The sequence below is a fragment of the Carettochelys insculpta genome, chromosome 24, assembly GCF_033958435.1.
Source record: "Carettochelys insculpta isolate YL-2023 chromosome 24, ASM3395843v1, whole genome shotgun sequence".
Taxonomy (NCBI): domain Eukaryota; kingdom Metazoa; phylum Chordata; order Testudines; family Carettochelyidae; genus Carettochelys; species Carettochelys insculpta.
In genome coordinates, this window is record NC_134160.1 from 7,793,263 (window position 1) to 7,820,251 (window position 26,989).

At 51.7% G+C, this 26,989-nt stretch overlaps 2 protein-coding genes across 4 annotated transcripts; both read right to left on the reverse strand.

Moving 5' to 3' along the window:
• GALE (UDP-galactose-4-epimerase) lies at positions 1–11,007 on the reverse strand. Of its 2 annotated transcripts, XM_074976344.1 has the most exons (11): positions 10,917–11,007; positions 5,964–6,090; positions 5,711–5,826; positions 4,924–5,037; positions 3,444–3,620; positions 2,815–2,928; positions 2,645–2,711; positions 2,432–2,517; positions 1,842–1,919; positions 1,544–1,658; positions 1–1,200 (listed from the first exon to the last, which is right to left on the reverse strand). In XM_074976344.1, exons 2-11 carry the CDS (start codon positions 6,082–6,084, stop codon positions 1,145–1,147), a joined length of 1,044 nt encoding a protein of 347 aa, XP_074832445.1. In that variant the 5' UTR covers positions 6,085–6,090; positions 10,917–11,007; the 3' UTR covers positions 1–1,144. The 2 variants fall into 2 exon arrangements, with proteins under 2 accessions (XP_074832445.1, XP_074832446.1); XM_074976345.1 differs by lacking the exon at positions 10,917–11,007 and having other exon boundaries at positions 5,964–6,456.
• A 2,894-nt stretch (positions 11,008–13,901) lies between these two features.
• Positions 13,902–25,013, reverse strand: HMGCL (3-hydroxy-3-methylglutaryl-CoA lyase). Of its 2 annotated transcripts, none has more exons than XM_074976150.1 (9): positions 24,948–25,013; positions 23,235–23,318; positions 20,650–20,757; positions 19,043–19,138; positions 17,611–17,759; positions 16,148–16,211; positions 15,620–15,808; positions 14,698–14,823; positions 13,902–14,042 (listed from the first exon to the last, which is right to left on the reverse strand). In XM_074976150.1, exons 1-9 carry the CDS (start codon positions 24,996–24,998, stop codon positions 13,941–13,943), a joined length of 969 nt encoding a protein of 322 aa, XP_074832251.1. In that variant the 5' UTR covers positions 24,999–25,013; the 3' UTR covers positions 13,902–13,940. The 2 variants fall into 2 exon arrangements, with proteins under 2 accessions (XP_074832251.1, XP_074832250.1); XM_074976149.1 differs by lacking the exon at positions 24,948–25,013 and adding an exon at positions 24,814–24,856.
• Positions 25,014–26,989: the final 1,976 nt, after the last annotated feature.

Here is a 26,989-nt window from a genome sequence, read left to right on the forward strand (position 1 = left end):
TGCTTGAGCTGGTCTCTTTAATGCACTGATACACCACAGGCCAGCAGCTCTGCCCCAGCCCCTCGCACCAGCCGGAGCTGAGGCAGGGCAAAACTTCACTGCATCATTCAGTAGCACCCGTTATGAGCTGGAGGAAGTGAGAGCAGAACAGACTGGCCCTGGTGTCCCCAGCTCCCTGGTTACAGCGTTTTCTGTAATAAATAAAATCTTCAGCAGCTCACACCATAAGCCGCAGGCAGGCTCTGGTGAGTCAGCCCTGGAACTAGCTGCCACAGCCATTTGCTGAAGGAGCCTGTGATCTGGTCCTGTGGCTACATGCAGCTGTAGCCACACAGGGTTGGGGTAAGGGAGTGCAATTTCCGGGTCAGGGGCCTGCTCTGGGCCCTACAGTCTGGAACTGCCCACATTCAAACCCCTGTGGGCAGCCCTGCAGCTCACTAGGCCCCAGTTAGCAGGACAGGCTTGTAAACACTTGGCACTGAGGCCACAGCTAGTAAAAAAAAAAAAAAAATCTCATTTGGTCCTTCTAGGGAAGGGTGAGGGAATTGAAGTGGGGAGCAAACCGCTGCTGTGGGACATGCAAAGGTGGATTGTAACCACCCCGCCCCCGGCCCCAGGAATGGGGAAGATGTTCCCCGCCCCCAGAGGAAACGGAACCACAGGGGCCTGCCGGGGCTCAGCTATATAAAAATCCTACTGCCAGGGCCTGGCCCTGGGGCAGCTGCAGCTGGTGGGGGACGGGGGGGGGGGTCCTGCACTTGTGAGGTAGGTGAGAGGGACAGGCCCTTGCTCAGAAACTAAGGGCAGCAGCAGCTGAGCATTAGGAGCAGCTGGAGCAAGTCTCCCCTAGAAGAGCCCAGCCTGGCTCTGTTCCTTTGCAACAGAACTCCACAGCCTAGGGCTGGGCTCGTGCAAGGGCTGCCAGCTGCAGCTGAGAGCTCTGCCACAAGGGAGCCAGAGGTGTCCCTCCTGCACAGCCAGGTCTGAGTTTCAGCTCCTGGTTGAAAGGTGGGAAGTTTCATGGGCCTGGGTGCTTCAGGCTGGTCCATCCTCCAAGAGACAGCAAGGGGAGGGGCTGCCAGGGCGGAGGGAAACAAAACCCTGACCAGCCTGCACCACACTGACTGCTCCTGGGACCTGTGTGCTAGTTGTTGGTGAAGCCCGTGGGATTCTGCACCTGCCACCGCCACAAATCTTCACCTGCAAGACAGGGAGAGAGACTCAGGTCCCAGCAGCAGCTGAGGCTGGATGAAGCCAGCCAGGGAGGGGACCCGGCTCTAACTCCAGGCCTCATGCAACAGGCTTCAACTAAACCCTCTAGTTCCTGCACAGGTCAGTTACTCTTAGCATCAATCATTGATGCAACTCACCCCGCAACCCCCAGGGCTGGGGGCTAAGGATGATGCTCTGACGAAAGCCACAGGTGGGGAGGGGGGTCAGATGGACTGAATGATGCCCCCTCCCTCACCCCATCATGGGCTGGGGCCAGAGGGAGTGAGTAGGGAGGGGTGAGTCAGAGTCAGCCCGGAGGCATAGCGCTTACACATCTTGTCCAGCCCAAAGACAGCTTTCCAGCCCAGCTCCTGCTCGGCCAAGGTGGGGTCGGCATAGCAGGCAGCGATGTCCCCCTCCCTCCGTGCAGTGATCGTGTACTTTATCTGAAAGGGAAGCACAAGCCCTCGTAGTCAGCAGTCCATCAGCACTGGCCTCGAGGCAGCAGCTTCCCCGAGCCGGAAGCAGGGATGGCCGCCCTCGCTGCTGCTTGACCACCAGAAGAAGGAGACCAGTGCCCAGGCGAGAGCTAAGGAGGGTTGTCAGTAAGACTTGGGTTAGCACCGTACCTCTCTGCTGGATGCCTTCTCCATGGCTTTGACCATCTGCAGGACCGAGTAGCCGCTGCCTGTGCCCAGGTTATAGATCTGCCAGAGGACAAGAAACCAGCTGGCTCTTGCCCTGCTCAGGGCCTGGGCTCTGCCTCCTCTAGCCCTCCCCCCAGCTCAGCGTGAGACCAGGGGGCCTGAATTCTGACAAGCCGAGCAGTTGCAGCTCATAGGGGCTGTGGATGCTTTGCATGTCTGAAAGTTGGGGCCCAGCTGGTTCAGGTTGGACTCCCAGAAGATGGGGGGTGAAAGAGTGAGGAAGACATATGGGTGAAACCTGGGTCCTGTGGGTATTTCCCCCCCCGACACTAATTCCTCCCTGCACCTTATTCTCTTACCAGACAGGTGCAGCATCTTCCACCTTGTTGTCCAGTAGCGGAAGCAGGGCCAACTGCCCAGACCAACATATTACACAGCCCTGGGCTTGGGGTGTATGTGAATTCCCTTTTAGCGAGTGCCCCAACTTGGGGATGGGGCTTGCATCCCGCTGAACCCTGTTAGTACCCATCCAGGGCAGCTCTGCTCTTCCCTAGCACCCAGCCCATTCCCACCTTGCAGCCACAGCCTTCCTTCAGCTTCTTCAGCGCAGCGATGTGCCCCTTGGCTAGGTCCACGACATGGATGTAATCCCGGACACCTGCGGGAAATGGGGCAAACCGCTTCAGTCCTGGTAGGGCCCCTGAGCTGTAGGGCATAGACTGAACCGACGCCAGCGGCCTGAACCAATCGGCTGTCAGCGCAGCCGGAAACACGGGGCAGCGCACCTGTTCCGTCGGCCGTCTTGTAATTGTCCCCAAACACGCTCAGCTGCTCCCGGCGCCCCACTGCCACCTGCACAAGGGAACAAGCTCGTGAGTTCGGTCCGCTCGCGTGACACACCCTGGCACCACACGGGCAGCGCTGTTCACTGACAGCCTGCCAGGGGAGGTCCTACTTGAGCAACGTAGGGCATCAGGTTGTTGGGGATTCCCTGGGGATCTTCTCCGATTCTTCCCGACTCGTGGGCGCCGATGGGATTGAAGTAGCGGAGGAGAACGGCATTCCAACCCTGGGAGAGAGAAGGCACTGATCAGACAGACAGAGGGGCTAGGAGGGGCCACCAGGCATCTGCTACGATTCTCATGTGAGGCTCCCCCCACCCCACAAGACAAACGCAGATGTGCGAGCGGGGCCTGGTTCATCTCCCCAGCTCCCAGCCAGACCCCAAGACAGAGAGAGTCCTGGTGGGAAACAGAAGGCCCAGATTTCCCAGTCCTGTGGGAAAACCTGCAGGGGGGATGGGCAACTGGGTGATTAATTCATCCTGCCCTGCAGTTTGCTCCCCACAGATCCCCATGCTTCTGGGGTCCACATTAGCGAGCCACGGGGTGTGTGCCCCTGATCTCTAACTTGTCCACATGAACCCACCCAAGCCATGGCCCTGCTTTCTGCAGTGCTGCAGAGGTGGCCGATCCCCCTCCCCCCCAAACTAGTGGAAAACCATACAAGGAGACTTCAGTCCCAGGCCCAACCTACTGGGTTGCCAGTCTCCCTAGTGCCCAGGGCTGAGTGGGTGCTTCTTACCTTCTCAGCCTTGCACAGGTCTTGGATCATCTCCTCAATGAAGTACTTGGATTTGCCGTAGGGGTTGGTGCAGCCCCCGACGGGGTGGTTCTCGTCCAGAGGGAGGTAGGCAGGGACTCCGTACACCGTGGCCGAGCTGCTGAACACGATGTTCCTCACCCCATGTGCTTTCATTGCCTGAGAGGGGAAGGCAAGGACCCGTCGGTCCGGTGTCGAGTGGCAGGGAGAGCCTCTCCTGGGTGCTTGACGCCAGGAAGCTCTACAAACATGCCAGGCAGTATTTACATTGTCCACATCTGCCAGGAGCCCTTTATAAAAGGGAAGGGCAGTGACAGCTAGCCAGCCTACGTGGGGACCGTGTCACCTACCACTAAAATGCAGCCACCTCTGGGGTCAAGCTCAGCAGCTGAGTACATCATTTTGGATAACAAGTGAAGAATGCTGCTGCCAGATGAAACGACTGGGGAAATTTTAAGGCGGCAGAAGAGACTTTCAAAGGAAACACGAAGCCAACACCTGAAGTCTTTCCAAATGTGCTAGGGGACCATCAGTCACCTCTCAACCAGAAGCTTGGTTTCACAGCATCACATCACAGTGCAGTGCCTCCTAGTGTCACACTGGCGCCAGGGCTGACTCAGAAGAGCCCTTTGTTGTGAGAAACCTTCTCAGCACCGCTGCCCTCCATGAGGCAAGACCACATTCTGAAGCATATTAATTCCAGAGGTGGGGAAAGCACCTAAAAGGTTACTTGAGTAGCAGAACTGCGGCTCAGGGGAGGGAGTTGTAATTCAGTAAAAATCCCTGAGGCTCCTGCCCTCCCAAACTGGAAAACTACCCGAGTATTGTACTCAAACAGCCAGAAGTGAAAAGTGGCCATCCTACGGAAACCGACGGACGCTTCAGGATACAGGAATGCAGTCAAAATATGACGCCACAGCATTTTTACTGAAGTGATTTTGCAGATGTCTGCCTTGACTGTAATTTTACTCAAGTAACTTTATGGGTACTTTCTCCACCTCCACCAGGCATGAACTGGAGGAAGAGGTCCTGGGGTTTCTTTCCATGGAGCCAGAGGATCTCTTCCATTCATCTCCATTCCTTACTCCAGTGACTCTCCTGGCTTTCTCCTCTGTCCTCCTGCATGCAGCTGATACACCCTTGTTGCTGGAAAGGGGAGGAGGCATAGACCTTCCAGTCCAGTAGGGACTCACACAGGCTGAACAATGGAGGACGCAGCTGGGCTTATTTCCTGGATCTTCACTCCCGCGATCATTAAGTGGGGCACATACACATCTCCCTGGGCTCTCCCCACAGGGCCTGTCTGCATCCTCAGTCCCCTTCACCACTCAGCTGGAGTGTGCCTTTCAAGAGGGAGATGGACCAAACCTATTTGTACTCCTTCCCAGCCCATGTGTTTCTGAGCCCTTCACACTAGGGAAGTTCTGGTATTCCCCTGCCCTGCTGCCCGGGCTCTGCTCACCTCCAGCAGCCGAATGGTCCCTGTGAGGTTCACCTTGTAATACTCCAGGGGCTTCTGGACAGACTCCCCAACAGCCTTCAGCCCCGCAAAATGCATCACGGCTGAAAAACGATGCTGCAAGGAAACAAAAGGAGCCAAGTGTCAGGCTGGGAAAGAACCTGGGTTAACGATACCAGCAAAAAGCCACTGGGGCTGGTCGAAAATTTCCTGTCAAATCCAGTTTGGGGCAGAAAATTGGGGTTTCGACTAATCAAAGTGTTTCTACAAAAACCAGCCGCTTTCTCCAGGAAAAGTCAACTGAAGGGTCCAAAACCCCAATCCCCCAAAACCGCCACATTTTAGTTCAGACGTGCCACTGGGCTGGCTCCTGGGCATTGCAGTTCAAGTGTCTCACGCTCCCATTGTCTTCTGGGGGCCCTGTTTCCCAGCCGGACTACATCTCTCACGGTGCACTGTGGCACGTCAGCACGATGGGCGACTGTAGCACATCTTAGGAGAGTCGGGCACCCGAAACATCCGGCCCAGAGGGAACAGGAACATGAGGGACCCAAACCACCAGGAGGCCCGGGCCTGACAGTTCCAAAGCCTCCTCTTTGGTTGACATCCTGCTCCTGGCAGGAATCTTTCAGTCTGATTATTCTCCTCTCCGCACCCCCCCCTCCGAATCCCACACAGTTGACTTTTTCAGAGGGAGGAATTTTATGACCGGCTCCAAAGCCTCCCTGCGTCCAGTAGAAATACCCCTTCTCCTTTCCCCAGCGGTATCACCACTAGCTCACGTGCTCACCTTCTCAAAGAGCTCCTGCAGGGATGCCTCGTCAAGGATATCCAGCTCCTGGAAAAGAATCTTCTTGCCCACAATCTCCTGCACACGCCGCAGGCTTTCAGGAAGATCATCTCCCCCTGGGGAGACAGGTTACTCTGTCATGCCATGAGACATCAGGCCTGGACCGTGGGCACTCAAGTGTGACTGAAGGTCACTGGGGGCCTCTGGATGACAGGACAGAGTTGCTGGAGGCAGTGGTCGTGGCTCTCCTTACCTCGGATGGCATTGTGGAAGTTATCAATCACCACAGGGATATAGCCAGCCTCCACCAGCTCCAACACGCAGTGGCTGCCGATGTACCCAGCGCCACCCGTCACCAGGATCTTCTCTGCCATCCTCACCTGAGACGGGATGGAAAACCCCAATGAGCGGGATCACAAATGGGGAGGAGTCGTCCAAGGGGCAATCTTGGGGCCCAGCAACTGAGGTGATGGGATCTGAAAGTTATCAGACAGATCAAGCACAGGAATTGCCTTATTAGCTCCAAACTACAGGTCCCTCTAGGCAAGATCCCGCTCTGACAATGGCCAATGCTAGATCATCGATGTGAGTAACCTGTCCAGAGGATAACCCCCACCCACACAGCTAGGCACCTGAATACCTCAAAAAATCTGCCCCTTAGTGTTTGTCTGATGGGGCCCTGTAACAGCCACCCAAAGAACAGCTCATTCTTTTTTGAATCCTATGGAGACCTTAGCCTCGTTGATATCTAGTGGCAATGAGTCCCACGGCTAGTTCCACATCACAGGACTGTAAAAAGAGCAATACTGGGTCAGACCAAAGGTCTGTCTAGCCCAGCGTCCTGTCTTCCGACAGTGACCAATGCCAGATATCCCAGAGGGAGTGAACAGAACAGACAGACTCATTCCCAAATACGGAACCCCTCATTTTTGACGCACTCCAGACTAGGGGTCCCTACAAAACTCTACTAGCCCTGAGCCCCCAGAAGATTTAATTTGTGCTCAGGGTTAAGAGGTGTCAGCACTGCCAAAGCGCTTAGCAAACACTGACTAGTCACCCGCGAAGGAAGGGTTATTCCTGTTTTGCAGACAGGGAAACAGATGCAGAGTATGGAACTCAATTCCCCCGAGACCACACCATGTATCTGCTCAGACCACCAGCCCCCGCTGCCTCGCTCACTCCCAGGTCAGTCCCCTGCTTCACCTCACAACCAGCCCCGCAGAACCAACAAGGGAGTTGCCACAGAAGGGTTTGCGCTCGGGCCAGAGCAGATGAGGTCTGAGCACTGGAGCTCTGCCATGCAAGCAAACCAGATATCAAGGTGCAGCCCCTAGCAAATGCAGCATTGGCCCATGAGACACACTCCAGCCCCAGAAGGGAGAGAAAAACGACAAAGCTAAACCCAGGTTAACCCTGTCCCAAAAGGTAGGAATGGCAGGACTACAGCAAACCACCTGCCCTGCACCTAGCCAGCCAAATAAGCAAGTCCAGCCCCACTTCTCTGCCAAGGAGAGAAGGGACCCAGGTGAGGGGCTGCAGCCAGCTCGCATTGGCTGGTCAGGAGGAAGAGGCTCTCTCCTGCAGAGAAGCAGCCAGCTCAGGGAAGGAGGCCGTGGAGTCGGATGACTTTCCCTCTCTGTAGTGGGGACCTTTCTTGTGGGAGAGCAGATCCCGAGAGGATCCCAGCAGCCGTTCTCTCCCACTCCTCAGGGCGTGGCTTGGTCAAGCCGGCTCGCTTAGGAGTCCACGGTTACCTTCCACGCCAGGGGCCTGAGTCCCAATCTGTCTCCTCACTGCAAGGTCCCTGCTGGGAGAGGCACTAAGGTGGTCTTGGACCCGCCAGGAATGACTGAGTCTAGGGGGAGATCCACCCTCTTTTCCCCACCAATAACATTTGCTGCTTCACTGCGCTGCCAACTGCGCCAGCCAGCAGGAAACGTGCGTCCAGCCCTGCCTCACACACAGGCCCCTGTGAAGCCCCAGTGGTTCCGTGCTAGCCGCCCTGCTGCCAAGCTGGCGCCGCCCACCCGACTCATTCCTCCCGCTCAAGGAGGCTCCTGTCCTGCTGCTCTCCGGGGAACAGGGACGGCCTGAGCAGGAAGTGAGGCAAGAGGCTCCTCCATCAATGGACTCTGTTCTTCTGGGCTGGAGACGCTGATTTGGTAAGAGCAGGCTGGGCTGGAGCCAAGAAACACAGCCAGGTCTGGCCCGGCCTGGCCATCTCCTCCCAGCAGCTGTAGCCTGAGGCCCCTGAGAGAGGAATGTAGCTGCAGAACCTGCCCCTGACTCAGGTGTGTGTAAAGCAAGAGGGGGGTGGAGGGAAAGAGACTTTTTTGGTTGGGGACCACTGCCAAGGCAGTCTGGGGTCACAGAAGTGAGACACACAGACAGAGGCAGCTCACTGACACGGCTCCCAATGGGGGGGACCCACTCCCGTTATTCCCCTCACACCCCAGAGCCTTGGGGGTCCAAGCTAGCGGCTTTTGTGGACTGCCCTCAGCGCTGGGGTGGGGCCAAAAATCAGGGGTGCGGTGTGGGAGGGGGCTGCCAGGAAGTGGGCTCGAGGTGTGAGGGCTAGATCGGGGGAAGGTGTAGGGTGGGGTGCAGGAGTGAGGAATCTGGGAGGATGGGGGGGGTGCAGGATCTGGGTGATGGACGGCGTTCACCCACAGAGCTCCCTGGTGACGCACACAGCTGCCTGTTCCCCACTGCCCGGACCTCATGGCCAATAGGAGCAATCGAAGCACCAGGGAAAAGCCTCCAGGCAGCACCTCCCTGCACTGCCATTCCCGCAGCTGGGGGGTGGGACGACGAGGAGCAGCAGCGCATGGAGCCGCTTCCTCTCGCTGCTAGGCAGAGCCATAGCCTGGATCCAGCCCGTGAGGCTCAGGCTCCAGCCCGTGAGGCTCAGGCTCCAGTGCTGGCAGTCCAGCCATGCCGGGGGACCACGGGGCTGGCATACCCATAGGGTGTTGCACAGAACTGGAAATACTAACTGCACTGAGTCGGCTTTACACCAGTGGTGGGGAACCTACCGGCTGTGGGCCAGCCAGCCCCAGCTTGCCCGCATCTGCCTGCAAGGCTCAGGGCTCCCCACCCCCACATCTGTGTAACAGGTTAGGTCTGTGCTATCTGCTCCTCCTTCCAGGGCAAGTCCCTTTCTCTTTCCTTTTCAGACGGCCTTTAACTAGCCAGTCTAAGGCTCCTCACACACCTAAGCACAATCGCACCACTGCCATCATGGATTTTGCATGAGTTCCAGAGCTACCAGCACCACTTGCTTTACTAGGCTGTACAGTCCCCTGGTGGAAGGCTGATATATTATCCAGACCGTGGGAGGGTTGGCTAGTCCCCAATGCATCTCATGCGTTTAAAGACCCCTAAAGTAAATGCAAGCACCAGCCTCCAACACGGACTATGAGCTGGAACTAGGCAGTTATACAAATCCAGAGTTACTTGCTGCTGTACAAAATTCTTGCTCTCTAAAGGCACCCACAGAAGCTTAAAGCATCGTTCTCTGCACACTGGGCTGGTTCACAGGGCCCAGAACCTCAGAGCTGACCCTTCACGTAGGGCGTTCATTTGATTTCTTTTTCTAAGGTCTGAAACGTGAGCTCAACATCCGCTTTCAATGGGCGTGGCTGCTGAAACGAGGGTGCAGCACATGAGGTCTGCAAATTTCCAGCTGCCAGGTAAACTTTCTCCACCTTCAGCAAACTGCACCAGGAAAGAGTAAAAGAACACCAGAGAAACCTGAACCCTCTGCAGGCAACTGCATGGTGAGGACAGTCATTTGCTTATGCTGCTGTATAATAGGGAAAGAAAAAAAAAATCCCAAACCTGTTAAGTGAATCCTCAGATTGCATAAAATAAATTGCCTAGAAGACCTAAGGGCCTGGGATTGGGGACCCCCAGCTCTGCCACTGACTCACCAGTCCAATTAGCCAAGTCAGCTAATGCCTCTGTTCCACCCATGTATCTAATGGGGCATCACAAACCTTAGTTAACATAAAGATCTGTGAGCTTAGAGGGGCACAAAGGATTATTTCCGGGTGCTCCTGGTCTGTTTTTTCTCCGTCACCCTACGGCGCTCAACCCTCCTGCGCAAATCAACTCTCTTCTTGCTGTACAAAGATCTCAGTTATATCACGCTACCGACAAGTCGTTTGCCACTGTCCAAGTTCCCACACTGGCCACCTAACCTCCCTCAGCAAAGCAACAACAGGGCCCTTTGTTCTACATGGGTCTCTCTGGTGCCACCTGGCTCGGTTTACTCCCTGAGTGCAACGCCATTATAGACCCACCTATTCATACTCGCTGTACACCGCATGCAGCCAGACCCTCCTACCCCGGGCAGGCCCTCTAGCCATCTCCGCCCCCGTGGGCAGGGTCTGAACCATGGAAATAGACTGGGAACTCGTCTTACAGCCGGTGCCCGCTGGGCAGCGATCACCCCCTGAGCTTTGCTGGGGGATGGGATGGTGAGAGCATCCCGCCCCCATCCGCTGCCTGCATCCCCGGGGCGGGACAGAGCGCGGCTCCCACGCTGCCCAGCTAGGGAGCGAACGGGACCACGTGTCAGGCAAGGGGCTGGGCGGGGACACGTGCACCACCTGGCCGGCTCCGATCCGCAGCAGGGTGGGGCGGGACCGGCCTTGGCCGGGGGCGGCCCTGCAGGAGGGGCCCCCGAGCGCACAGGCTCCCCGGACAAGCCCCGGCCGCAGCCCGTGTTCAGCTCCCGGGGGAGGGACGAGCCCCGCGTTGCGCAGCGCCGGACCCTCCACCAGCTCCCTCACGGGCTGGGGGCCAGCGGCGGGGTCCGGATTCACCCCGACACCCCACTTCTCTCACCACGGGGGTGTGCTCCGGGCGGGGCGGGGCGGGGCCGGGCCGGGCTCTGCTAGGGCAGCGTCAGCCCAGCCAGCCCCCCTCTCACCGCCCCCCACGCCAGCCACCACCCCGCCCCACGGACCCCCATTAGCCTGTACCCCGCTCCCACCGACGCCCCCACTAGCCAGCGCCCCCGGGCCCCAGCCAGTGCCCCCATCAGCCTCCCATTAGCCAGCGCCCCCCATACCGACCCCCACTAGCCACTACCCCGCCCCCAGTTCCCAGCCAGCGCCCCCCACACCGACCCCCCACTAACCCTCCTCCCAGTAGCCGGCCTCCCCTTATCCGGCACCCCCACTTGGGGCTGCGCCCTTACCTCTCCCGTCCTGCTACCTTCCGCCCGGACGCCTCACTCACCGCCACGGTCTCTGGACAATTTTTGGCTCCCACACCTGTGGCGCTGCCCCTTTAAGATATGAAGCCCCGCCCCGGAGCCGCGGTGACACGCGGGCGCTTCCCCATGGAAACGTATCACCAACGCCCCCACGGTACGGGTTCGCGGCGAGCCCAAAATGAGCTAAACGCAAAGCTTTGGATCAAACCACTTGATTGGGGAAGGTGAGACACAAGGCTTGGCTGAGCCCACCGCTGCCTATGGAGGGTCAGAAAGGATTGGATCAAACCACGCTGGTTCTTATGCAGGGGGGAAAGAGAGGGGAAACGTGGAGTAAACCATTCGTTATGATGGGGGTGATAGAAGCCTGCTATAGTACTTCGGAATGGGGCAGGGCCCCTGTCCCCAGGACTTGGCGCTCGCATTGCTGCAGCTCTCTCCTTTGCAATGGGGTGTCAACTCCCCAGGTCCCAGGCTGCAACACAGACTGGCAGAGCCATGTGCAATAGAGTGCACTAGAGCTGCATGCAGCGTAGGGTAGCCCATTGGGGTTAGAAGCGCTGGAAGCAAGGGGTGGGGATGCTGCTGCAGCCCAGGGCTGGTGGAGGTTGCCATCAGCTACAAAGTTTGCAGGTTGGTTCAGTCGTTCTCAGCACCCCCACTAGAAAAGTTATTCCTGCACCCCGATTCCTATCAGTCACATGAGCACTTTTATTTAAGATTAGTATTTTAATTCCTGGGGACTCCAGGACAACCCACAGGTAAGCAGGGCAGGTGGCCTGCCTCCCAACCACACACACGGAGTATGACTCCAGAATATGCCCGCAAAGACACAGATCGGCCTGGTCCCAGTAACTATCCCCAGATAGGTCTATTCCCTAACCCTCTACCCTGCAGGCCAGAGCCCTAGGCTATGTAGTCAGGCTGTATCACAAGAAGTTCTGCATTTTCCTGGAGTTGCAAAGAGATTTACAGGTTGATTTCATTCCCACCCTGCAGCCAGGCAATTATTTCACAATTCCAACATTGCTGCTCTTGCTAGAACCAGAGTAAATACTGCTGTGACTCACCACACACCGCCACTTGGTGGCACTGAGCCATACCCCGGGGGTAGTGACTTGTACTACAGTACTTGAACCAGTATTGTCATCAAAATAGCCCCAGCCCTCAACTTAAAGCCAGTTGGTATCTCAAGAATGCTCTCTACCTTCCTGACATATGGACAGAGAACTGTTAAAACCCAAATGCAGGGCAGGACCACCAACATTGCTACTACCAATGCTATACACAATTTAATGCAGTTTAACCGGTGACTGGCATGTCAGTGGGACATGAACAGGCAGTGAACAATATCATTTTAAAGTATAATTTATCTATATTACATAATTCAACATATTTACAATGCCAGTGTTTTGCAAAAAGGGTGTTGGTGCTGTAAAGATCATCCCTGCTGAAAGTAAACAATAGTAACCAGAGCTTAGCTATGAAACACACTCCTCTGCCGTCATTAGAAGCTTCGTGTATTAGTTCTTGTTAAATGCTACTTGTAAGAATCCATTCTTTTAAGAAAAAGCATTTAATCATTTGTTTAATCATAAGAGTTCCATAGGTGAACAGCTGCCAATTCCAGCTGCCATGAGGAATTTCAACTAAAGCACAGAAATGACATTATTTCTATTTAATTTCTTCTTGCCCTGTTGGTCTAGAATTTCTCTCCCTTTCAATACCCCTAAGACCTTTCTTCCCCACTCCTCCATTAACATGCCACTCATAAAGTACTTATCTTGGTATCAATTCCCACCACACATTTCATACTAAGCACCCCCCCATTTTAATTAACCGGATATCTATTATTTTAATATTTCAGATAATTACATCTGTTTCTTTCCCTAGCACATCTGACAGTTATCTGAAAAAGCAACTTATGACCATACATCCTCCACTGCTGAATACCAGGAGACTACTGAGTACTAGGATCCGAACCTGGATCTACACCCTTCCCATTCACTCCAACTTACAGAATAAAAGTGCTTCCCTCTATTTTCCATCAGAACTTTTGCCTGGGAGCAGAGGTGAGGATTGCTCCATGTGCTCTAACTGGATGCACTGTAGTGTTACTTTTATGACAACAACCCCCTGGAGGGTGTAATTGCCCTGAGCAGGATGCTCTTCTGAACTCCACCTTAACCTCAAGTAAAAGCCATTACCCCCATCAAAAAAGCTTGAAGAAGTTTCCGAGGTGCCTACAATCCTCTGTTCTGTGGAAAGTGGGAGTGGGCAACCTATGGCCCAAGAGCCACATGCAGCCCATCAGGTGTGTGACCCTCGAGACATTTTGTTTACCATTGTCCACGTGCCAGGTTGCCAGATTCTGCTGGTTTCTGTCTGAGTAGGGTTTTTTCCCACCTACTGGTATTACTAAAGAGACCTGCACCTAAAGCCAGGGCACATGAAGTGAGGTGCGTGCCAATTGCACACAACATTGACTGTGAGAGCCAGCCGCTCCCTCTGCATCCAATCAAATTGCAGCTATGGTTCAATCAGTAAGTAGTACCCTTTGCAAATGCAAGGTACAGAAGTGCAGTTAGCAAAACTACCCTATCCTGGGAGATTGCCTTGATTACAACAACCTTGCAGTGCACTGAAGTGAAGGAGGGCCATTCACGCAGCCCGCTTGCTAGCCTAGGTTGCCCACTGCTGGTGTCAAGACAGCTGTTGTATCCATCTCTTCTCTCAGATGCAAGTTTGTCCATTTCATGAGGGCACAGTCAGAGGCCAACCCCCCTTTCTTTAAAGATGTGTAACATGTTCATCTAGGTCTGAACCAACACTTTTGTATATTTCATTTCTTTGTACATTCAGTCACATATATCCTCCCTTCACCAACTTCAGGGCCCAAAAAGGAACAGTGAAGAATAACCAGGGCAGCAAATGGAAACTGGGAAGGGCTGCAGATCCTCACTGATGCTTTCTTCGCTGACTTGTCGGAGGAGAAACTGATCCACGTCACAGTTTGCAGGTAGCCTGGGCCACTTTTGAACTGGTTTTTCTGTTCAGTGCTTTGCATATAAACGCACCTGCCTCCATCAGCTTCTGCGGATCCACTCCCTTTACGAGACAGAGATAGGATGACAATTCGCACATGCCGCTGCTCAACGGGCTGCACAAAAGCAAGGCCATCATATTCCAGATGGGGAAGGAGGGTGCTTGGGGAAATGATATGCTGTTTTGGTAAGACTTTTGGCAACTGCTGTAGGTCACCAGCAGCATTCTGAGTCTCCCATTACTTGATGTGCACTCAGGGGAAGGAGGGGACAGACAGAAACTCAAGATCAAAGGCCTGATAAAAGAGGGAGGCTAAATTCTGTGGGAATGGGGCAGGGGAGGGGTGAGGACACAATGCCCTCTGAAGCTGGAACAATGATCAGACCTGCCCATATTCTTTCCCCTGGGCGGTCAGAAAAAGGTGTAGGAAGTTTGTTATTTATTACTCAGGGTGGGCTGAGTTTTCTGGCTGGCTGCTTTAAGGCCAGGTTTATTGATCCCAATTCCCTCCCTTACTCTTGCCATGACAGTCAACAAGGGATCTTTCAGCCAGTCAGAGCCTCACTGTATTTGTGTGACAGCCATGTGACTACGTTTGCCATTTGGGGAATCTGTAATCCCAAGCCACCTCTCAGGCCCTGATTGGAATCCAGCTGCCCACTCGACACAGCAGCGTGAGCAGGCAGAACCAGGACAAGCGTGAGCCCGCCATACATACCGTACGAATGCCAAGGCCATGTAGCATGTACACTAAATCTTCTGTGGCTACATTTCCTGATGCTCCTTGTGCGTACGGGCAGCCTCCGAGACCAGCGACTGAGGAATCGACCACACTCACACCCATCTGAGTACAAAACAGGCACCTATAAAACTGCCTGCTGCTCTGATCCCACCGCAGATCAGAACAATGACGCTGCTCAGGTTAAATGTACCAAAGTGCTTGTTTCAAATACTACTCACCATGAAAATGCAAAGAACGCAGAATCCAGTTACCGCTGCTCATACAGGATCCAGCACGACCCATGACTCTGTTAACCACTGAGTGAAGAACCCCGCGTGTGGCTGTGCCTCAACCAAACCCAGGCCCGGCTTGGGGACTAGGGACAGTTTTCACTCACCCGCTCCAGGATTTTCCTGCTTTGCATATGTACCAGATGACTGGCCAGGGGGCCTGAGCCAGAGCTCTGTCATGGCAGTCCCGCCCAAAGAGGGTTATAGGAGCTGGCTGAGCAAACCCAGGCCTGCTGGCTGGCAGCTGTGAGCCCCTGAGCAGGGGGCTACATAAGGGAGATGGGAGTGAAGGAAAGGAGAGAGAGGAGAGGAAGGAGAGAAGCCAGGGAGTGGAAGGTTCTGCTCCACCGTAGCTGGGTCACCAGCAGGGTTACCTTGATCAACTGTATATAGAAGGTGGGGGGACTTTTACATGAAATAAAAGCACAGGTGCCTGGAACAGGAGTGGTCTCTGCTCAGTTTGTGCACCGAACAAGGGCCTGGGGCCCAGGAGCTTGAGTGGTCCTGCCGCAACCTACACACATGCACCTATGCCTAAGAAAAAGCAGGGTGCAAGACCCTCAGCCCACGTGGGGAGACAAGCCCCATGGAGCAACAGACGCTGTTCACCGAAGCAAAGGAACACTTACCTGAAGTGCTACTAAAGTGTTAGCGAGAGCCTGGCCATAGGTATCATGGCAGTGTACAGCAAGGGCCCCAATGGGCACCTCCTTTATGACCGCAGAGAGCATTTCCTTCATGCCCCCGGGGGTCCCAACACCGATGGTGTCACCCAGGGAAATCTCATAGCATCCCATTGAATACATCTTCTTGGCTACCTGCCCCAGAAACAACACATTTAAGGAGGAAAGATTTTTCTATTAGGATGTTAAAGGACTCTACAAATGGAGACACAAGCTATAGAGAGAGATCATTTCACTTGCCCTGAAAAATGCAGCCATCTCTGGGGTGGAACATGGCAAACATTAGACTGCACCCAAGAACATCAGATATGCACTACTAAGGACATTAAAACTCCTGGCGAATCTTCACAAGCAAACACCACCGTATTCGTCCTCATCCAAAAAACAAACATCCTAACAGCTCAGGGGCACCTGGTTCTTGTCCCGAGCGTACAGATAATTTGATAGCCTCTGGCTACATTTTGATGTACTTACCTCTGCAACTTTAGCAGGAGCAATCTTTCCTTCATAGGGACAGCCAAGAACACAAGAAACATACCTGCAGTTAAAGTATGAAATTAGCAGGGGAGTTGGAGGGTGGTGCGAATGAAACACAGTCTAAGTCAGTCCTGGTACACAATGCATTCAAATAATGGGCAATTCCCACTAATTTTCCAAAAGCCAAAGGGTGGAATTCTGTGGACACAGACATATGTCCCTGGCACAAGGTGGCCATTACTGGGATCAGGCACTTTGGTAAACATTTAATTCTTTGCTCCACCACACAGGGAGTATTGAGCAAAAACAAATTAACGTAATTCTGGATCTTTTGAGAGAGCCCAAGATATAATTAAAACATTAAGAAAATTGAAGCTTAAAGTGGTGAAACCTGCATTCTCCAAGTGAGAGACCTGCACATGCATCCCAGGTCACTGAGAGAACCGAATATCAGAGACCTAGTCACCTGCTGTACTCCTAGCGAGGAGCTCAGGAAGGACAGATTACTTTTACAAGCGGCCTCAGCATGTTACAACCACTGTAGAAGGGATGAAGATGATTCAATAATGGCATCTGTTCAGTGAAAAGGGATATGGATTCTTTGTTTCCACAGTCATGAAGACTGCACCAGAGGGGGCAGACAGCGAGAGAGAAGGGCTTAGAAAGCTCTGCTCAGAGCATTCAATGAAGTGAATTTAATTTAAAAAAAAATCTGATGTGTTTTTCTGCCTCACTGCCAGGCATCTCAGAAGGAAATCAGTTTCTCAGCTGAGCAAAAGCTTCCTCTGTCTACTACCCTCATTTCCTGGCTTGCCCATGAGAAAAGGAAGCAAAGTAAATAAAATCAGCATAAAAAGAGATAGGAGTAAATCCCATGTCTACACCTGGGAAGTTAAGGTGGGCCATGAACTGCAAATGGGATGAGAGTAAGGTCAGAGGCTAGGCTGTTTTTTGCTACGGAAATGCCTCCAAAAATTGTATATTCAGGTGGTCATCACCTGCCCAATCAGATTAGCTTTTGGTACTTCTAGCCCAGGGGTGCACAATGGGGGGGTCGCCCTCAGGGCAGTGTGAAATTTCAGAAAGGGGACGCAGTACAATTGGCTGCTGGTTCTCATGCTCCTCCATTTGATTAAAAATGTGGAAATATATTCCTGTTTTATGGCTGTGTGTTCACGTTTCTATACCAATTCATAAACTTTTTACGTTCTACGGACTTTTCTTACACACGCCAAAAGGGATTTTTTTTTCATATGAGCATAACCAAAATTTCTGTCGGTTTGGACTACACTAGACAGACTGTGGGGGACCTGCTTATTGCAGGGATGTAAAGTGGGGCCCAGTGTAAGAAGTTTGCTCATCCCTGTTCTAGCCTGTCCATGCCTCAGTAGCATTATTTTCCCCATATGGTTTGACATCCGTACCACAGGTTTAATACAGCCCTGGGGGGGGTCTCTTACCCTCTGACTGGAATACCAGCTGCTCCTGCTGCATGCATCACTTCACTGAACCTCTGCAAACTCTCCTCTATGGAACAGTTAATGTTCTTCTTCGTGAAGAGCTCAGAGGCTGCTCCGAAGATAGACACCTCTTTGGCCCCTGCTGCCACCTTCCAACGGGGGAATGAGAAAGAACAGAAGGACTCACATCTTTTGCATCTTCCATTCCCATCAACTTCCAACCCAATGAACAGGCCTTGCCTCCCACTGACTCTGCACCCAGCATTTAAGCTGAACATTATCATTGGCTGCACTGAACAAGTCAATAATCTACTGGTTACACGTCCATGATTTGCTGCGGAGTTCTGATTCTTGCTAATTCTTGATCGTATTGCCACTTCCCATTTTGCCAAACAAGTATGTATCAGCAGTAGCCTGGGTGGAATGAGAATTTGTGCCGCTGAAACACACCGTCTGCAGAAGGGATAAAGCTATTTACCCCTGAGGTGTAGCTACAGATCGTTGCTAATGCTCCTCAGGTTATTGGTGTTACAGGATTTCCCCCTGATTTTGCACTGAGACATTTTGTATAGAGTATGTTGGAAAACCTCCTAACTTTCTTTGTCAGCCATACTCCATAGACCCGTTGCAATTGCTAAAGCCTCCCATTTATAATATAGGAGCTTTCTCCCTTACAGAGCAAATTCTCTTCTCAGTTCAGCACAGAGCAGAAACATAATCCTTGGTTTGAGAACTCTGAGCGTGACACGGAAATGACTGCACAGCCATAAATGCAACTCTAAAGCCATTTCCCCCGGATAAAATGGGAGCAGAAGTTCCGCAGTGGGACAGAAGGGTTTGTTTAGACAGAAATACCACTGCTGAGCACCACAAGTTGGGGTGGAAATCAAGAATACACATTTTTGCATTGTAAGCACCATGTTTCAAGTTCCCCATGAGGAAAATCCCTCTTTAGACATGAGTTGCCTCTTGCACATTGGGATAAAGAAGTAAGAGGAAATGTTACATAGTACAATTTCTCTGTATCTCCCCCAGGTCTGAAGGCCTCTCACACCAACAATGAGATGAATAATGCACTACAGGTTGAACCTCTCTAGTCCAGCACCCTTGGGACCTGACTAGTGCCGAACCAGAGAATGTGCCAGACCACGGGAGGTCAATATCATCCAGCTGTATTACCAACACTTCCCCTGCTTCCTGGGCTCTTAGAAGACATTTAGAAGTAAACAACAGCACAGAACACTCAGAGCCAGGACTGGTGGCTGTAAACAAGCTTTATGGGACTATGGGAAACCTGGCCACACCCATAAGCGGACATCTGGCTAACTGAAATCATGCCACACCACGGATGGTGCCAGACCAGAGAGCGTCAGACTAGAGAGGTTCAAACTGTAGAGAACTCACACCCTAAGCACAAATATATTTCTCTTACCGCTGCTTGAAATCCTTTAAGATTAGGTATCAGTACGGGATAGCTGACACCAGGAACCTTCTGAATTCCCTGCAAGACTTCTGTGTGGTCAGCCATCTAACCAATCAATGCAGAAAAACTTTAGAATGTACAAAGAGGTTATTTATCCAGCGAGTAAGAAAAGTGTTTTAAGAATCCAAGGGACTAGTGAAAAAATCAAGAGCTTTGAGAGACACCTCTTTAAAGGCCAAACAAAATTGTACTGGAAACATTGGGGATATATTGAAGTGGTCACTTGAGAGTCACCTACTCAAGGAAGAGATCTCTCATGTTGTCTCTATGGTTGTGTTTCCATTTGAATCTGCATTCACTTTTCACTGGGGTTCACATGGGACCACTAGTCTGGCTTATTAATGTTACACCAGTCACAACCGCCTCATTAACTAATGTTCTCACTTTCTACTGGCCATCTCTTGTCTTATGGCAAACCCTTTGGGAAAGGCAGTCTTTTTTGTTACGTGTGAACACAGTGAGCTAACCATAAGAGAGAAAAGGCCAGTGAAACAATATTAGGTTATGCCAGACTCAGGGAAGTTTAAGACCATATTGAACAGTGTAAAACAGAGGGGGGAAACCTTCTTTTGGCCACTGACCCACAGAAAAATCAGTCGGGGACACACCCAAGTGATAAGCACAAAACAAAAAAACCAACCAACCAAACAAGCAAAAAAAAACCCTCAAAATGCTAAAATCACCTACAAGCCCTCACTAACCTGGCTCTCAAGGGAGAAAGAAAAAAAGGATGTCCTCCCATTTGGGGTTCTCACTGGAGACACAGGAAAAAAAGACACTCACCTTCCTCCCCTCAAGCTTGGGACCCAAGTAGGGTGTGGGGGAGGGTCCAAGGCTCAGGACTTACCCCCAGGGTTGGATTAACTTTTCTGTGGACCTGGGGCTACTAGATTTTGTGGGACACCTTTAGGCGTTGTGACAGAGCCAAAAATGAGAGATTCAGTCTGCAGGAGGGGGCTGCTGGGGAACAGGCTGGGGTTGGGGGTACAGGGTCTGGGACAGGGTGAAGGGTATAGAAAGGAGGGAGGGGGCAGGAGCTGGGTGAGGATGCTGGATATGGGCAGGAGGTGGGGGTGCAGAAGCAGGCTGGGGTTGGGGATGGGTGAGGGATTGGGCCACCCACCTGGCACAGACTGGGGAGCCCCCACAGATGGCTCTGTACGTTCCTCTTAACTGTGATTCCCAGCCAATGCGAGTGACAGGGGAGGCAGAGCCTGCAAGAAGTGCTTTCTTGCAGTGCACAAAACCACCTCCTCCCCATCGCCAGGCTAAGCCCATGGGGCAAATCTGGTTTGCAGCCTGTCTTGATCAGGCCCACGAGGCTTGGGATTCTCTCCCACCCCCTGCAATGGGAGTTTGTGCTGGTGCTCCAGCCATGGCACCCTTTGCATGTAGTACCAGCTTGTCCTGCTGCTGGGGGTGGGGGTGGGGGCGAGCCCTGAGCTTCAAAGGCCACATCAAGGCAAGCCACAGGGCACTGGCTCCCCACTTTCTGCAGCCATACTGAAATCTGCTTTCTCCTTACACAAAATCCCCAAGTAATCCCAGCTACTGACCTGCGGAACCCATTTGGGAGACACAAAGCTGGTAGCCTCGATGACCGGAAGTCCTGTTTCAGACAGCATATTAATTAAGCTGATTTTCACCTGGGTGGGGACAATACTCTACAGGAAAGAAACAGAAACATCCTTAGATTACTTCACAACAAATCAAACAGCAAAAGAGCACAGACGTTAAAAAACCCCTTTCCCAGAAGAAACTAAGAGTGATAAAAAGATCTACTTTATGAAAGAATTTGTTCTGTTATCCATTTCAACATGATCTTTGAGTAAAATGGAATGCTTTATTCTGTGACTTTCTAAGCCCAGTATTATTCAGAATCTGGAAAAGAGATTTTTCAAGATTCCTTGTTAGTTTCACTCCGCTGCTGGTAAACACTTGTGCTGTGGTCATACAGAACACCCTCAGAAGTTGACGCCATTCACATAGAAAATGAAGGGCCCGATCCTGCATGGCTCAAACTGCTTTTAATTCCCACTGAAACAAAGGCGCTGCCTACACGGCCAAGTCAACTGAATTGAACTAAGGCTGTTAACTCAGCTGGGGCTGAATGGCCTTATAATACATTGGTCTGGCCCTCTGGGGACAGGACCTAACCCAGGAGGTAAGTAATTAGGAGGGCACTGTTAGGCTGCAATGAATTCTGCTGCAACTGAGTTAACAGCCATTATTAAAGCCATGTCTACATTACCCAGATTGACCCACTCCGGGTCAATCTTCCGGGGTTCAGTTTCAAGTGTCTAGTAAGGATGCACAAAATCAACCTATCAGAGGTCAGCAGTTGACCCCTGTACTCCTTGTTATTGGAAGGAGTTAGGGAGGTCAATGGGAGGAAGGCCATGATAGTCAATTTCAGGTAAGTCAATACTAGCTACACAATTGTCATAGCTAGAGTTGCGCATGAGAAATCAACTTATTTTTCTAGGATAGACATGGCCTAAGTGCAGGCTTCCCTTCATTTTGTACACTGCTCTTGCCTCTGGTTAAACTGATGAAAAGGAGTCTCATTTCCCCCTTAACTGGGGCATATCACAGCTGTGCATCACCATCATGAATGAGAGCTCTCCAGCAACATCCACAAAATCTAACAATTGAATTTTTGCTATACCAAGCCTCCCACTTTTGCTGCCTGGGGTGAGCATGCTTTTTATGTTGTGCCCCACTTTTTCATGCCTGCAATTAGCAGGGTTCCCCAAATCCGTCTAATGTAATCCAAGCCAACAGAAATTTCGGTTATACAGTAGACCCACGAAGCAGGCAAAGGTCACGTTCCTGGGCAACCTCCAGTAACTCAAATGTTCTGCAAGTCGAGAGGAGCTGGCAACCAGGCGCCAGCTGGTCAGTTTCCTGTCTCCTGTGAGTGGCGTCAGCAGAGAGCCTGGCTCTGGGATGCCCTGCTCACAGGAAAGGGGAAAGGAACCAGCCCTGATATGCTTGTCTGTTTCTGCAGGCACGCCTGACCAGAGCCGGGAAACTGACCAGCGCAGCAGCTGGTTAGTTTCCCCACTCCTCTCAGTGGCGGGGAGCTGGCATGTGGCAGCCCAAAGCCAGGTGCTAGCTCTCTGCCACTCAAAGTCGTGTTAACTTGAGATATGCGCAAGTTGAGTGCACATATCTCAGGGTTCTACTGTATTCACATAAAAAAAACCTTTTGGCACATGTAAGAAAATTAGTCTAGAATGCAAAAACTTTATTAATCAATACATAAATTTGAATACACAGACATAAAACACACATTTTTAATGAGTTGGATGAGCTGGAGACACAGATCATGCTGCATCTGCTTGTGGAAATTTTGCACACCCTGACACCTCCCCGCCCCAGTTTTCTCACCCTTGGCCTAGATTACACAAGCTTTACCCTTCCCACACTGTTCAATGCTGGCAGATTTTGTAACAGGTAAACAAAGGAACTGACATAGAAGAGAATGTAACACTTCTTGGCTTAGCAGCTTTGCATATGTCCTCAGTAGTGGTATTTGTGTTCTCTCCCTGAAATTTAATTTCACTAGATATTAGATCTTAATATTGCAGAGTTGTAAGTGAAGTTTAAGTTTACATACATGGGCAGAGCCACTGAGTACAATAATGTTACCCAGGTGCACAAAGTCATGCACAGACCTAACTCTTTGGACATTAGCATATTGTCCTCCTGCAGCAGCAGACACTTTGAATACAAGAGAGAATTTTAGTTCAATACAATCTGTGATACAAACACAAGACAAGCTCTCCTGCGAGTAAATTATGTCACCTTCTCAATATATATACACACATGGGAGGGATACGAGAAATTAGATTAGGCTAAATGAGTTGAGCCATTTTCTTAAGAAACAAAGCCAATGGACTCATTAACAAAACAAATTTGGCTGTGTGTGTGGCAATAAACATATTGGAAGTTGGAAAAAAAGAAACAGGACTTTGGGGAAGAATAATTTCAGAGACAAAAAATATTCTCATTAGGAGAATCAAATAACAAAGGGAAGTGTTGAAACAGCAGACTCATGATGTTCACATGTTAAACCAACAAGTCATTACAACATCCTCTCTCTCACAGGCTGAACACAGAGAACAGAGTCCCTTACTTTTTCATTCTGAAGTCCATCTCTGGGGCCAACTTCCACTATTTTCACTTGTTTGGGAAGGGAGCCAACTGCCGTAGAGCTGATCTACACAGAAGTCAGGGGGAAAGACCCATTACAAACCACACACGGCAACAAATGTTCATTTTTCCCTTAACATGAACTGTGTCTACAATAGTTTCACATATTAGGAAGCACAGAAAAGATATCAGAGTATTTTTGATCCCAAGTGCTCAAAATAATGAGTCAATCCCCAAAAGCATGATTTTTTAAAATAAAAATAATAAATGTGGGTGTTCTTTCTATTTGCCTTTTGCTTCCTGACTCTTTGGGAAAATATGAGTGATCCTGACAGGCTTCCATAGGACCTGTGGCTCTTGAATGGGGGAAGTGAGGGGAACATCACACCAGTGAAGCATTACCTTCCTCTGCAACCACAAGAGCCAAAAACTTCTATTGTTTTGTTTTAAAGGGCAGCTGAGAGACTTGCATATGACTCCAGGAACCCAAGCTTGAGACCAAACATCATTAACTTTGTGAGGAAATCAAAACAGCTGGCAACACACCATAAATTAGCCAGCATGGCCTTTGTAGACTCACGCTTTATATTTGGCCAGGTCTACATTCAAGGGGAAGGTCAAATTAAGACACACAAATTTAATGTAGTTGGAGTCCACACACCTTAATTGCAGTTTCTGCACCATCTCCACTTCAAGAGGTTGATGGAAGCAAACACTCCCAACGACTTCCCTTACTTTCTAAGAAGAGCGGGAATACCTGTCCCAAGGGGGTGCCCTGTGAGTTTAACTTAGCATGTCCTTACCAGTGCACTAAATCAAACTCCAGAAGATCAAACGCATCAGCATCAATCTTCTGGGTAATGAAGATGTACCCTTTATAGTGCAATCTCCTTAAAGGAGATCTAAAGAGCTGGCAGGACCTGCACCACCAGCCCAATAACTACTCAGTGACCCCAAAGGCCAAGGAGTAGCAGGCAGCATCACTATAGAAATTTAGAGTAAAACCTGATCCACAATTTAAATGTGGGCTGATGTAGTTACATTGATCAGGGCTACATAAGCACCTAGGCTGAGCACTGTAAAGCTCACACAGGGTGAGACGTGGCTAGGACAAGGGACAGCGCCTTCGTCTCCCTCTCCCCCCAATACACCGCCTACCTGCAGTAGTGTTGCCAGACGTCCTGCAACCTGTGGCACCGTCTCGCACCTCAATCAGAGGTCCCACAACCCGCATTTACCCCAAAACGTCCCACAACAAAATTATCGAACGCTGGTATATTCGGCTGCCGCAGGGCGGGCTCCTCGGACGGGGAACCCCAGCAGCCAGGGCAGGGAGCCCTGTCCGCTCAGGGCCTGCGGCCGCTGCGGGCCCTGACTCCCGGTTGCCACGGGCTGGGGGAGATTATCTGACCCCGGTTATGGAACATCCCCTTTTAGCCCAGGCCGCCTGGGCCAGGGTCGGACAGGAGGAATGGGGGAGACCCGGGCAGGGTCGGGCAATGGGGGGTTCTGCTGTATGAATTAGTTGGGTGATTAATTGTTTTCAAACATTTTCCTTTTACATTTTCAACTGTCCCGCATCAGCGCTCCGAAAAGTTTCCAACCGTCCGCCGCAGGGCGCGTCTACACGGCAGCGCGGCCGCCCCGGAGCGACAGCCCGGCCCGCGCGGGGCCCTGCCGGGGGTGAGTCACTCACCGGGCGGAGCGAGGCCACCAACCAGGGAAGCGCCCGCTTGGCCGCCACCATCTTGAAACGCTCACGTGACAGATTCCGGCCCCCCCCCCCCCCGCCTTGTCATGTGACCTCGCGGCCGTCGGCTCAGCGCGTGACGCGAGTGTCGTCCCCCCCCGCCCCCAGCCTGTGGGAACCGGCCGTGTTCTGAGCTCGCGCCACAGCTCCGCGTGCGTCGTTCCCACGGGGTGGGGCCCTTCGCGGCAGCGCTCGGCAGGCGCACCCCATTCCCCCCCCCCCCGCAAATCTTAATGGGTGCGCCGCCTGCATCCCCCCAGCACCCCGACAGAAATCACAGCATCCTGGGGCTGGAACCTGGCGGGGTCTGAGCCAGTCCCCTGCAGGTGAGGTAGGACAACGTGCAGGGCCCACTGGTGGGGATATAGGGAGACCCGAATCACATGAACAAGAAGTGGGTCTGCCCCACAAAAGCTCATCACCTAATAAATCATGTTGTTGGTCTTTAAAGTGCTACATGACTGTTATCTTTTGGAGCATAAGCTTGTGTGGGTAAAGACCCGCTTCATAATCACACTACTACTCACCCACCCACAGCCAGGCAAAGGCTGGGACAACCCCCTCCACCCCAGACCTCCCACCTCTCCCTGCCCCTCATCCCCTCCCACAAGCAATAGCCCGGGGGCGGGGATTAGCAAGGCGAGGGGCCTTGGTCCATCAGTGGGGGGTTTGCTCCCATCCCTGGACGCTGCAGCAGGGGAAGCAGCACAATGCAGCTCCAACTTGCTCTGCTTCCCAGGCCCTGGCATTCTGCTTCCCACAGGTGAGTGCAGGAGACAGTTCCACCCTCTTCTCCTGAGTGAAGTGCGGGGATAGCTGAGCAAGCATTACTTCATTTCCCCTATGGCCATTAGTGAGTGGGGGTGGGGAGGTAAGAGAGTGGGAGGTGCAGACCCCTGCTGCAGAGACCCCCTTGTTGGCCAGCTCCTTGCTCCTCCTGTTCATGCTGTTTGAGGGGCACATGTGCCATCTCATCTTCCCCATGGTACCCCTGACTACATAATGACATAGCAGGGACAAGCTGTGCAGACAGCAACTGAAAGCCAAACCAGACCCAGCAAACCTAACAGCTGCAAGGCTATAAACATAGCTGCACTGCTATGATCTCCTGCCCACACACACCCTTCAAAGTGCCACCCGTGCCTATCACAACATCCAGTGTAAGGCATTTGATGCAGCAGATGCAGAACACCCTCCGTGTCCTGAAACCAGACCATCCCTATGGCATCAGCACTCTACCTCCCCTTGTGTTTATGAAAAGTAGCACTCTGAAGCTCACAAGCTGGTCTTTTCCAACAACAGAGTTTAGCTCATTCAAATATATTCTCTCTCCCCAGCTTGTGTGTCTCATGTTACCAGAGGGGAAGTTGTTCTAGATTTGATTTTGACAAAGAGGGAAGAACTGATTGAAAATTGAAAGTCAAAGGCAGCTTGTGTGAAAATGATCGTGAAATGATAGTTATTTTCAGGAATGGAAGCAGGAAGAACAGCAAAATTTTGCTTTCAGAAATGTAGACTTTAGCAAATTCAAGGAATTGGTAGCTAAGATCCCATTAGAAGCAATTAACGAGGAAAACACTTAAAAGACAGATGACAGTTTTTCACAGATACATTATTAAGGGCACAAGAGCAAACTATTCCACTGCATAGGAAAGGAGGCAAGAGACCACTTTGGTTTAACCAGATCTTCAATTATCTAAAAAGTCAATCCCATGAAAAGCAAAAACTAGGTCAGATTACAAAGGATGACTATAAACTAACAAGTATGAAGGGGCAAAATCAGAAAGGCCCACGTGCAAAACAAACTCATACTAGCTGGAGACAAAGGGGAAGAAAACATTCGACAAATACATTAGAAGCAAGTGGAAGATCAAGGACAGGTAAGTTCATTATTCAATGAAGAGGGGCAAACCAATAACAAAGTGTAAAAATGGCAGGAGGGGCTTACTGATTTCTTTATTCTGGGTTTTCACCCAGAAGGCTGGTTG

What these genes read in the sequence shown, in the direction of transcription:
- HMGCL (XM_074976150.1), bottom strand. Translation starts at nt 24,998, where the DNA reads ATGGTGGCGGCCAAGCGGGCGCTTCCCTGGTTGGTGGCCTCGCTCCGC. An exon ending in ATGGACTTCAGAATGAAAAA is followed by an intron (nt 20,758 to 23,234) that starts GTAAGGGACTCT and finishes TCTTTCCTGTAG; the next exon opens with AGTATTGTCCCCACCCAGGT. An exon ending in CTCCTGCTAAAGTTGCAGAG is followed by an intron (nt 15,809 to 16,147) that starts GTAAGTACATCA and finishes TTTCTGGGGCAG; the next exon opens with GTAGCCAAGAAGATGTATTC.
- GALE (XM_074976344.1), bottom strand. Translation starts at nt 6,084, where the DNA reads ATGGCAGAGAAGATCCTGGTGACGGGTGGCGCTGGGTACATCGGCAGC. An exon ending in TGCAGGAGCTCTTTGAGAAG is followed by an intron (nt 5,038 to 5,710) that starts GTGAGCACGTGA and finishes GTTTCCTTGCAG; the next exon opens with CATCGTTTTTCAGCCGTGAT. An exon ending in GGACCATTCGGCTGCTGGAG is followed by an intron (nt 3,621 to 4,923) that starts GTGAGCAGAGCC and finishes TTCCCCTCTCAG; the next exon opens with GCAATGAAAGCACATGGGGT.